The sequence below is a fragment of the Mytilus edulis genome, chromosome 5, assembly GCF_963676685.1.
Source record: "Mytilus edulis chromosome 5, xbMytEdul2.2, whole genome shotgun sequence".
NCBI classification, from domain to species: domain Eukaryota; kingdom Metazoa; phylum Mollusca; class Bivalvia; order Mytilida; family Mytilidae; genus Mytilus; species Mytilus edulis.
In genome coordinates, this window is record NC_092348.1 from 35,102,064 (window position 1) to 35,114,537 (window position 12,474).

Here is a 12,474-nt window from a genome sequence, read left to right on the forward strand (position 1 = left end):
ACATAAAGTAATGTAGAAAGGTCAAATGGCCTTTTAAGGTAGGTGAATTAAAAACAAGTATTATGCATATATAGATTCTTACACTGCAACAAGTGTATTACGATATTTCTCCACTCGAGACAGTTAAATTTTATTATTTAAAGCGCGAGGCTTGCCGAGCTCTTTAAATAATAAAATTTAACTGTCGAGAGTGGAGAAATATCGTAATACACGAGTTATAGTGTCGGAATCTGTTTCTCTAATGCTTTTTTATCGTTCTTTTTCATAGATTTTCAAAAACTTGTGCTCTTTATATGCGACGTCATTAGGCATTGTCGCTTTTTTTCATGACGTCACAATAGGAAAATTCAGAAGAAAACAAAACATTTAGACGTCATAATCAAATTTCGACTAATCATTTGCCGAGAACAGATTTTTCACTAGTGAGGAGAAATATTTTTCTCACACCGGTCAGGAAATGTGAAAATAGTACAAAAATTAGAGAAAATATATTAACATACACTTTCAGGGTCACTTGATTTCATGTTATCCTACATAATATATCTATACTGTATATATTTTATAAAGAGTTATTATTCAGATTTAAGTAAAACCTAACTTGTTGTAATTTGATAACTTTAGAAATATTTATATCTATACATTGTTTAATTTTATTGTAAACTTTTAATATGAAAAATGAAATGTTATTGAAAATTTTAAATACAGATCATGTGTCACAACTGTGCCAACAAGGATCTGACAACACTCCTGTTGTACCTTCTGTTCTGGTTATTAGTCCCCTACTGACGTAGTTTGCACTCTGTCTATCTTTCAATCAGTCGGTCGAAGTAGAACAGTGTTTTCAGCTCCTTGTAAGAAAAGCAGTGTCTGTATATTTTGATCAGATTGATGAATAAATGTATGTTAATATCATATTTGCATAATAAAAAATGCTAGTTAAACATTTAACATGTTTGACAAATGATGCATGCTTGAATTATAAATTACTATTATATATGTTATCCTGTGTTTTGTTTAGTGTCAATATAAAAAGAAGAAGATGTGGTATGATTGCAAATGAGACAACTCTCCACAAAAGACCAAATGAGTAGAACCCATATCCTTAGTTATCTATAAAATGCCCCGGAATGACAAATACAAAATTTTTAAATTAGAAAACTAAGAACCTAATTTATGTACAAAATAATGAACGAAAAATAGCACCAAAGACAACCACTGAATTACAGGCTCCAATTTTGGGATAGGCACATAAGAATTGGGCAAGGTGAAACTACTTTGAAGGTGCCAACCATCCCCTAAACTGGGACAATGGTATAATAGTACAATTTAAGAGAAAAATATGAAAATCAAGGCTGAACTCATTAGATGGATACAAATAGAAGTACATCAAATTAAACAAGGAGTGGATGTGGACAGGTACATACCAAAAACAAAAAGACGCCAAGTCAAGTGCAGTACACATCTGAGGGTACTCTCATTTACTGACAGCTAGCTCAAAGACAATAACAACCCCCCAAAAATGTATCTTTAACTAAATTATCAATCAGTACACATCTAACATCCGATGAATTTAGTGTAAAGACGTCATATTAAACAGTCAGAACAAAACATGACCTTGTGCAATGCCAAGACACAGGTATTGACATATCGTAGAGCCCTGAATGTGTATATCTAACAATATGTTTAGTTTGATTTTAATTTACTGATATCAAAATCAATATTAATACCAATAAAACAATATAACAATATGTTTAGTTTGATTTTAATTTACTGATAACAAAATCAATATTAATACCAATAAAACAATATTCAAATACAATGTATCTAAACTACAGTGTTTAATTGGTAACCTTTTAAAACAAGTATATTTAAAGGATCAATAAGTTTACTAGGATCATTACATAGTTTCCAGGCCCAGTAAACAATATCTCCTTAAAAATGAGGATGTGCCATCTTTTCGTTTGAAATCAGTTTTCTTCAGTTACATAAAAGACTTTAAAATGTTTGTTACCTTGACATTGCAGAAATATTCCAACTTCATTTCCGACACACCCTCTGTGATGAGCAAATATCAGAAAGTATCATTAATTCAGTGATGTAATTAAATATCAGAAAAGGGCCTCAACCAATTACTTCATAACATCAATCCAAATAAGGCCATAGGCTCTGATGAACTATCTGGAAAGGTATCAAAGGAAATGAAAGATAATCTTAGTCCCATCATCACACTCATCTTCCAAAATTCAATTAACACTCATTATTCAATACATACAGCTTAGAAACATGCGAATCCCTGTCCTGCATTCAAGAAAGGAGACGAACATAATGGCATGCCATAAATTACAGGCCTATTTCTCTTACATATATACATTGCAAAATAATGGAGCATAGCATAGTTATTCCAATAATGGAACATCTTGAAGTCATGGCAAAATGTTCAGTTTGTTTATTGTGGCCATTATCTGGCAGAAGAAGTAGAATAAAAAAATATATATATTATATGATCTACGAATAAAAGCAACAGTAGTATACCGCTGTTCGACATTGCTTTCGATCGAAACGATCTTGTTAATATCTTTCATACAGGACCTTGCAAAAGACGATACCAATAAAACTGATGTCGTTGTGATGGTATTTGACAATGTCCCCCACTAAAGACTACTGTAAAAATGACGATACTACGGGCATAGACAATAATACTTTGGAATGGATTGGTGATTTTTTACATCAGCAGACACAGACAGTCATGCTAGATGGACAAAAATCAGAAAAAAATCAGGGGAAACATCTGGAGTGCCACATGTCCTTGGCCAATCGTATTTCTCATTTACATTAACGATTTCACAGAATTCTAACAACATAGTAACTTAAGAGTATTTGCCGATGACACCATCATCGCCATCATCTATAGAAACATAGATGCATCGACGTAACAACAGAATTAGATTTAACAGAACATTGAGAGAAAAAAAGATAACCAGTCAACCATGACTACATCCTTCATGGTCACATTTTACCACCTGAAACAGCTTCAAAATATTTAGACCTAACCATCCAATCAGATCTTAAATGAAATAAACATGAAGATAATATAAGAGCAAATGCAAACCGACACATTAATTTCCTAAAACGTCACCTAAAAGTATCTGCCAAACAAATAAAAGAAATGGCATGCGTGTCATTTATAAGACCTATAATTCAAGCTTGAGACACTCAGAACAAAAATGTAATCAATCAATTAAGATGGTTCAACGAAGAGATGCCCACTATACATGTAATGTATACCACAATGCCAAGCCATGTCTCAGATATGCTTGAACACCTACAGTAACCTACATTACACTTGAGATGAATAAAACCAGAATAGTGGTTTTCTATAAAATTATACACAAACATTTAACAATCTACCCTAAGAATCTTCTTATTACATCACACAGCAGAATAAAACATTGGGCATTCCTATATAGGAACAAACTGTGCCTCTCCTTGTCGACCTCTTCTTATTTTCATATGAATCGGAGTTCCTTCAGACATTTGTCTAAAACAAGAAGATATAAAAAAAAAACCTAGGTCATTCAATTTCACATTCAGTTTAATATATTGATAATGTTCTTTCAATTAAAACTTTTTTTATGGTTCCATTCATATAGGCACCAGTACTATAAATTAAGGAAACAACAGACACGGCTTCCTTCGCCTCATTTTTATACTTAACTAGTACCTCGAATTTGACATACATGTTCATCTCAGTACTAGAATCTATGAGAAACGAGACGATTTTGATTTTGAAATTATCAATTTCCCCCAACTTCACCTAGGCCTGCTTATGGGATATACATTTCACAACGTATTCAGTATTCAAGAGCTGGCACTCCTATTCAGACTTTGCAAAACGTCACCAGTGTATGGGCAGAAAGTTGATGAACCGAGGATATGTAAAAGAACATATCGTCCTTTTTCTAAAAAAAAAAATCATCAGAAGGTACCATGGAAGACCATGTTGATAATATTCCGTATCAACTTTCACAAATAATATACGATAGTCTTGTAGAATATGTTCTGGGTACTGACTTTGTTTATCATCTTAATAACGTATTATATATTCTTTCATTTGTCTTTAAGACTATTACTTTTACTGTTTGGTCTGTTGTTTTTTGTGATATCCATTTGACGTGGCTCTGTACTTATACATCCGTCACTGTGTTATTGTAACGTTCTATGGTACATTTTTTTTTTTGCATTCTTGCCTTTTAGTTTTGTTATTGAGCTTTGTCTATATGCCTTTTTATGTTTCTTTGTTACATATGATGTGACTCTGTACTTATACATCCCATCATTGTGTTATTGTGATATGGTAACTTTTTGTATCCTTGTCTCTCATGTTTGCTTATGTACTGTGTCTATATCATGTATATCATGAATATGCCTTTTGATGCTTCTTGTTACATTTTGCTTCGCAACGGTTTGCTGTGTTCACACATCATTGTCAATATAATGAAATTTTATACGACTGTCATACAAGATATTCGTCTAGCTATAAAACAAGATTTAATCCACCATTTTCTACATAAGAAAATAATTGCATCAAGTTATGAATATGACAGTTGTTATCCATTCGTCTGATGTGTTTGAGTTTTTGAATTTGCCATTTGATTAGGAACTTTCCGTTGAAAATTTTACTAGGAGTCCTGCATTTTTGTGATTTTACTTTATACCAACCACTATCAACAAAGAAAAACTTTCAAACTCCTATCTCAACCGCATACAATAATACACTTCTAAAGTCATCAATTCTTTGTACAACAGTTGACGGCTTCAAAGAGCAGATCTCTATATCTGCTCTTCCACCAATCTAATTAAAAAACCGATCTCTCATCGCTCCCGTTTTCTGATCCTATTAGCGCGTATGTACCCGTTCCAGCGCTCGGTTAATACCCTGTTACTTATCATCGTTCCTTATTCGATTTTAATACGCGTGGTATACGTTGCACCTTAAAATAACTCGATTGTCAATTGTGTTCATGTCACTGGTGGTATCTATGTGTACTTAGAGATGAAATAACCCTATAAGCGCGTATTTACCCGTTCCACCGCTCGGTTAATACCCTGTTACTTATTCGTTCCTTTTTCGCTTTTCATACGTGTGGTATACGTTGCACCTTGAAATAAATCGATTTTCAATTGTGTTCATGTCTCTGGTGGTAACTATGTGTACTAAGAGACTATTTACCGGATTTTTTTTATTACATAAGCAACACGACGGATCTGCTTACCCTTCCGGAGCACCTGAGATCACCCCCTAGTTTTTTGTAGGGTTTGTGTTGCTGATTCTCTAATTTTCTATGTTGTGTCATGTGTACTATAATATAGTAATATAGTACACATGACACAACATAGAAAATTAAAGAATCAGCAATGAGGATGTTAATCTAATCTGTTGATATACTAGTTTAAACAATATTTTATTCGAATAAATTGAATTGGATTGGGCAACAGGCATAGCCTATATAAGCCCTCTCCACAATATACTGATTACAGGCATACATAATCGGTAATAATAAAGAAAGATTCGTTATCATGGATTTTTTTTTGCAGTAAAGTATAAGCAGCAACAGATCTTTCAAGGGCCTTTTCACGATCATTCAAATACAGTACCCGACATTTCACGATCCGAAATTGTCGCAGAAAGCTTGACATAGTGAAGTGATCCTGCGGTGGCGGAGTTAGCTGACTTCTTTAAAGCTTTAAAATATTTTAGAAGGTGGAAGACCTTGATGCTTCATACTTTATATATAGATGCCTCATGTTACTAAGTTTCCGTCTGTCACATGTCCATTGTCCTAGACCTCAAGTTCATGGTTCAGTGAATACTTGAAAAAAATGTAATTGTGTCGTAGAGTTAATTTCTCTCTTATAAAGATAAATAGGATCACTATATTTGGTATGTGCGTACCTTGCAAGGTCCTCGTGCCCGTCAGACAGTTTATACATGGTCATTTCATGGATTAGTGAACAAGGTTGAGTTTTGGTAGTCAAGTCCATATCTCAGATACTATAAGCAATAGGTCTAGTAGATTCGGTGTAAGGAATGAGTGTAAGGTGTACATGTGCAACTGGCAGGTGCTATCTAACTTTGACCTCATTTTCATGGTTCAGTAGTTATAGTTAAGTTTTTGTGTTTTGGTCTGTTTTTCTTATTCTGTATGCAATAGGATTACTATATCTGGTGTATGGAATGATTGTAAGGTGAACATGTCTAGCTAGCAAGTATCATCTGACTTTGACCTGATTTTCATGGTTCAGTGGTCAAATTTTTATAGATTTGGTCTTTTTTATAACACTATATGCAATAGATCAAATATATTTGGTATATGGAAATGTTTTAGGATGTACATGTCAGTCTAACAGATTTTATTTGGTTCATTGCTGGAGAGTGTTTTTGGTTAAGTCTGTCTCATAGAAACTATAAGCAATTATAGGTCAACTATACTTAGTGTATCAATGAATGATTGTAAGGTGTACATGTATTTCTTGTTTGGTTTATATAACCGTGACCTCATTTTCTTGGATCATGTTAAGTTTATGTGATAGCTGAAGGAAAGCTTTATATTTTGGATAATCAGCTGAAGATCAAGGATTAGTAAAGAAGGCGATACATTTTAGCATGAGCACTCTTGTGTAAAAACTTTCATGTCTTGACTTTTCTTGGATACTAATCAGAATGTTGAATATAAAACAAAATGTGGCATGATTGCCAATATGACAACTCTCCACAACAGACTAAAATGACACAGAAATTAACAACTATAGGTCACCGTACAGCCTTCAACAATGAGCAAAGCCCACACAGTCAGCTATAAATATAAAACAATTCAAACAAAAAAATATAACGGTCTAATTTGACAGACAGTTTGTATCCCAATAAACAGAATGACACCCGTAATTCCTACATTTGCTACATTATTTATATATTTTTCTCCGGGAAAGCAATATAAATAAAGTTTCATGCAACGACAAACTCACAAATTAAACAGTTAAACAGTGAATAAGTAACGAATAAGTAACAGGGTATTAACCGAGCGCTGGAATAGGTACATTACGCGCTAATGGGGTTATTTCATCTCTAAGAACACATAGTTACCACCAGAGACATGAACACAATTGACAATCGAATTATTTCAAGGTATACCACGCGTATTAAAAGCTGATAAGTAACGAATAAGTAACAGGATATCAGTCAGGCACTGAAACGGGTACATACGCGCTAATATGGTTATTTCCCCTCTTAGAACGCATAGTTACCACCAGAGACATGAACCCAATTGAAAATCGATTTATTTCAAGGTGAAACGTATACCACGCGTATTAAAAGCGAATAAGTAACGAATAAGTAACAGGGTATTAACCGAGCGGTGGAACGGGTACATTCGCGCTAAAAAGGTTATTTCATCTCTAAGAACACATAGTTACCACCAGAGACATGAAAATAATTGAAAATCGATTTATATCGAGGTGCAACGTATACTACGCGTATCAAAATCGAATAAGGAACGAATAAGTAACAAGGTATCAGTCGAGCGCTGAAACGGCTACATACGTGCTTTTATGATTATATCACCTCTTAGAACCTATATCTACCACCAGAGACAAGAAAACAATTGAAAATCATTTTTTTAAAAGATGCAACGTATAATACACGTATTATAAGCGAGTAAGAAACGTATTAAACAAGGTATTAGTCTAGCTCCGAAACAATGTACACCCTGCTAACATGTTTAACCCCGCCACATTATGTAAGTATGTGCCTGTCCCAAGTCAAGAGCCTAAAATGGAGTGGTTGTCGTTTGTTTTTGTGTTACATATTTGTTTTTCGTTTATTTTTTGTATATAAATAAGGCCGTTAGTTTTCTCGTTTTTTACATTTTACATTGTCATGTCTGGGCCTTTTATAGCTGACTATGTGGTATGGGCTTTGCTCATTGTTGAAGGACGTACCGTGACCTATAGTTGTTAATTTCTGTGTCATTTTGGTCTATTGTGGAGAGTTGTCTCGTTGGCAATCATATCACACCTTCTTTTTTTTTTTATACATGCGCTAAAAGACTGATTTCACCTCTTCGAACCAAGAACCATCTTCAAACATACGAATATAAAGCAGGTTTAAAAGGTAGAACGTATAAAAATCAAATAAGGAACAAATAAGTATCGAACATAAAGTATAAATAGGTGATAAAAGGGTCATTTTACCTCAACAAATTTAGAACTATTACCAGAGATAAGAATATAGACAATTAAAAACGGGAAAAGGCGGAAGGATATCAAAAATCGAATACGTAATGAATAAGGAATAAGTAACGAATAAGGAATAAGGAATAAGTAAGGAATAAGGAATACGAAACGAATAAGGAATAAGTAACCAACTTGACGTCCATTGTTAAACCTCGGTCTGTTTTCACCCGACTTGAAATTACTTGTAAATAAAATTCCCACTTCGAATTCACCAATTCTTTCAATGATTTCGGTTGCTTACCCTTCCGGAGCACATAAGATCACCCCAAGTTTTTGGTTGGGATTGTTTCAATGCTAAGTCTTAAGATTTTGTCGAGTCTGCGACTTTTGTCGCAGAATGCTCGACATAGGGATAGTGGCGGTGGCAGCAACGGCGGCGTTAGCTTACTTCTTACAAGCTTTATATTTTAGAAGGTGGAAAACCTGGATGCTTCATATTTTATATATAGATGCCTCATGTTATGAAGTTTCCGTCAGTCACATGTCCAACCCTTGACCTCATTTTCATGGTTCAGTGATTACTTGAAAAAAAAGTTAAGATTTTTTGTAATGTTAAATTCTCTCTTATTATAAATAATATAATAACTATATTTGGTATGTGCGTACCTTGCAAGGCCCTCATGCCCGTCACACATTTTTCACTTGACTTTGACCTCATTTCATGGATCAGTGAACAAGGTTAAGTTTTGGTGGTCAAGTCGATATTTCAGATACTATAAGCAATAGGTATTGTATATTTTGTGTATGGAAGGACTGTAAGGTGTGGTGTCATCTGACCTTGACCTCATTTTGATTGTTTTAGTGGTTATATAGTTAAGTTTTTGTGTTTTGGTCTGTTTTTCTTATACTGTATGCAATAGGTCTACTATATTTGGTGTATGTATTGATTGTAAGGTGTACATGTCTAGCGGACAGGTGTCTTCTGACCTTGACCTCATTTTCATGGTTCAGTGGTCAAAGTTAAGTTTTTGAGCTTTGGTCTTTTCTTCTAATACTATATGCAATAGGTCAACTGCATTTGGTGTATGAAAATATTTCATGATCTATGTGTCAGTCGCGCAGAATTAATTTGACCTTGACCTCATTTTCACGGTTCATTGCTCAGTGTTTTGTGTTTTGGTCTGTTTCTCTTAAACTATAAGCAATAGATCAACTGCCGGTATATTTGTTGTATGGAAGAACTGTTAGCTGTACATGTCTACCTGGCATGGTTCATCTGACCTTGACCTCATTTTCATGGTTCATTGGTCAATGTTTAGTTTTCTTGGTTAATGTTAAGTTTATGTGACAGTTGTAATAAAGCTTTATATTAAGGACTATATCAACATAATATCAATGATTTGTAAAGAAGGCGAGACATTTCAGCGTGTGCACTCTTGTTTATGTTAAGTCTTGTGTACTTTATTTTGTCTCTTTGATTTTTTTCTTTTTTTTGCCAGTGCGTTATCAGTTTATTTTCGATTTATGAGTTTGACTGTCTCTCTGGAATCTTTCGCCCCTCTTTTGTTGTTAATTTGGAAATCCATGAAGCTTTCAGCGCTGTAAAAAAAAAGTATTTCCACATAGAATAATATATTTAACATGTTTAGATAAATATATATACTCAAAATGTCACAGTATAGATTTAATTTAACACGTTAAGCATATTTATTTCATAAAAAATTTTATTCAGATCCTCAATTTGATGATCCACATAGTCTGGATAAGCAGATGACACAAACAATATTCTGAATGTATATTTCCCCATACTTTATAGTGTTTTTTTTATGAAAAAAAAAAGATTTGATTGAAAACGTCAAAAAAAACTCAAATAAAATCTTTTATCGCGAAAATCATTCCCGGCTCAGACAAAAAAAAAACGCCCCTGCATTTGAAGTTTAATGTTTGCAGTTATAATTATAGATTATGAAGTGCATTTATTAGGTACATGCACCTATACAAACCAGGAAGTTATTTACCTTTATGTTGTATTATGGCGACATCAGGTCATGTGAAAGAAAAAGATATATTTACATGTTCTATCTGTTTAGAGCAGCTTTAGTCACCTAGAAGTCTTATATGCTTACACACTTTCTGTTTACAATGTATCAGTGAGTATATTTTGTCTGCTGAACGCCGTGCCGGGCATAAAATCGCAAATTATACGTGTCCTGTATGTAGGACTATTGTAACGCCCCCTAATCCAGAGATAGATACAACACAGTGGATTGAATCTTTGCCACATAATTTTACTATCTCTGCTTTAATGGAAACTACGAAAGAGCCACAGCCCCAAGAATGTCATATTTGTAAACGCAAACAAAAATGTGTTTCAGCGACGAAATGGTGTCGTGATTGCAGTGAAGCTTTTTGTGACAATTGTTGTGAAGTACACAGTTTGATAAAATCATTGATGAGACACAAAGTTGTAGAAATAGCAAGTATTCCAACCAATGAATGTGGAATCGATTTGAGTACAATATCGGATGCATGTCCTGTACACAGTTCTAAGGTAGTAGAAGCGTACTGTTTTGATCACCAACAACTCTGCTGCGTGTTGTGTGTAACGTTAAAACACAGGAAGTGCGAAGATGTCCAAGCTATTGAAGACATAACAAGTAAAACAGACGACAAGAATTCATTTGAAGCAAATTTGACTAAAATTCAAGCAGCTACTGAAAACTTACTACAAGAACAAAAAGATGAGAAGGCTATTTTGAATAAATCACTGTCTACTATTGAAAGTACCGTCATCGACTCAGTTAATGCTGCAAAAAGTAAATTAGATAGTTTGTTGGTTGTATTTTTGAAAGAATTCAAGATAATAGAAGATAAAACACAAGGCGATCTTGATTCAAAGTTAAATTTGGTCGAAAAACTTTTAAATCGCATCAAGGATTTTGTCCGAATTACAACATTTATTCGATCTTATGGTTCAAAAACACAACTCTTTATTCATCTCGAAAAATCCGAAAAGGAGTTTAATTCTGAAATCGAAAATGCTGTAGCGTTATTACGTCAGGTCGGTGGCGTAGAAGCAAGCTTTCTGATTGAAAATTCACTTCAGAATTTGATGGAAATGCAGAATCTTGGAGAAATACATGTTAAAGAGAAATGTAGTAAATCTGTAACAGAGTATGAAGGGATATTATCAGATAACATGAGTTTACCAGCTGGTAAAATGTTTGATTCTATTCAGTTGATAAAAAGGAAATTTGTTCAAAATTCTGGATTCTGGAATGGGGGTATGTGTATTTCAGACCAGATAATGGTTCTAGGCTCGTCAAGCAGGCTGATTGTCACCGATATATTAACAGGAAAAATAAAAACAGAATTTGCTTTACCTCAAGACGCTAAAAGAATAGCATATGCTACTGAAAATCAGACATTATATATTTCTTGTTACAGTAATTATTTCTACAGTGTTAAATTTGATCAGAGCTTCGGGCAAAAAACAGAGTTAAAAAATGCTTCGCCTTATAACGGTGGTGTTAATATTCATCAACATAATCTTTATATGGTTGTCGGTAAGGAAATCATGAAAATGAATTTAAATCAGGGCAGTGGATTGAAAGCAGCTTTTCCAACCGATACAGATTGCACAAATCTGAATGGATTAACGATTGACCACAAGAAAGATCGTTTAATACACACAACTAAAGATTTTGCTGTTGTCTGCACGTCACTTGACGGGAAGCCAATATTTTCTTTCAAAGATGATGCAATGAAGACAGTTACCAGCTTAACTATCAATTCTATTGGTTTGATATTTGCTGGTGATGAAACTGGAATCGTACATTTGATTTCTACAGATGGGAAACAGAGAAGAACCTTACTGGACAAGTGTGAGAACATAACAAAATTGTGCGATATCTGGTTGGACAAATCAGAAAAAACTCTGTTTATTTGTGGAAACGAGTTTGTAGAAATTTATGATATAAAATATTGAACAGATGAAACTCGAAAGACATGTACCATTTTAACCGTGTAATATGGAAATTTGTATAAAGAGTGAACATTTCAAATGTTTGGCTTTGAGCGTTCCTGACGTAGGTAAATCCAGAAAAGCGCTTCGGACGCATGAAATTTTTAAAAGTGTTGTTTTAAAAAAAAATTATTGACTATTTTGTGGTTTTGAAGTTAAAAAAAGTTAAGATAAAAAACATCTGTTTAACTATAAAGGTAATAAAGGATATTAAACTGTAA

General features: G+C 33.8%; 1 protein-coding gene across 1 annotated transcript; it reads left to right on the top strand.

Moving 5' to 3' along the window:
- The first annotated feature begins 10,266 nt into the window (after window positions 1-10,266).
- On the top strand, window positions 10,267-12,474 carry LOC139523525 (uncharacterized). Its single transcript, XM_071317594.1, has one exon. The coding sequence runs from the start codon at window positions 10,535-10,537 to the stop codon at window positions 12,215-12,217; it is 1,683 nt and encodes a 560-aa protein (XP_071173695.1). The 5' UTR covers window positions 10,267-10,534; the 3' UTR covers window positions 12,218-12,474.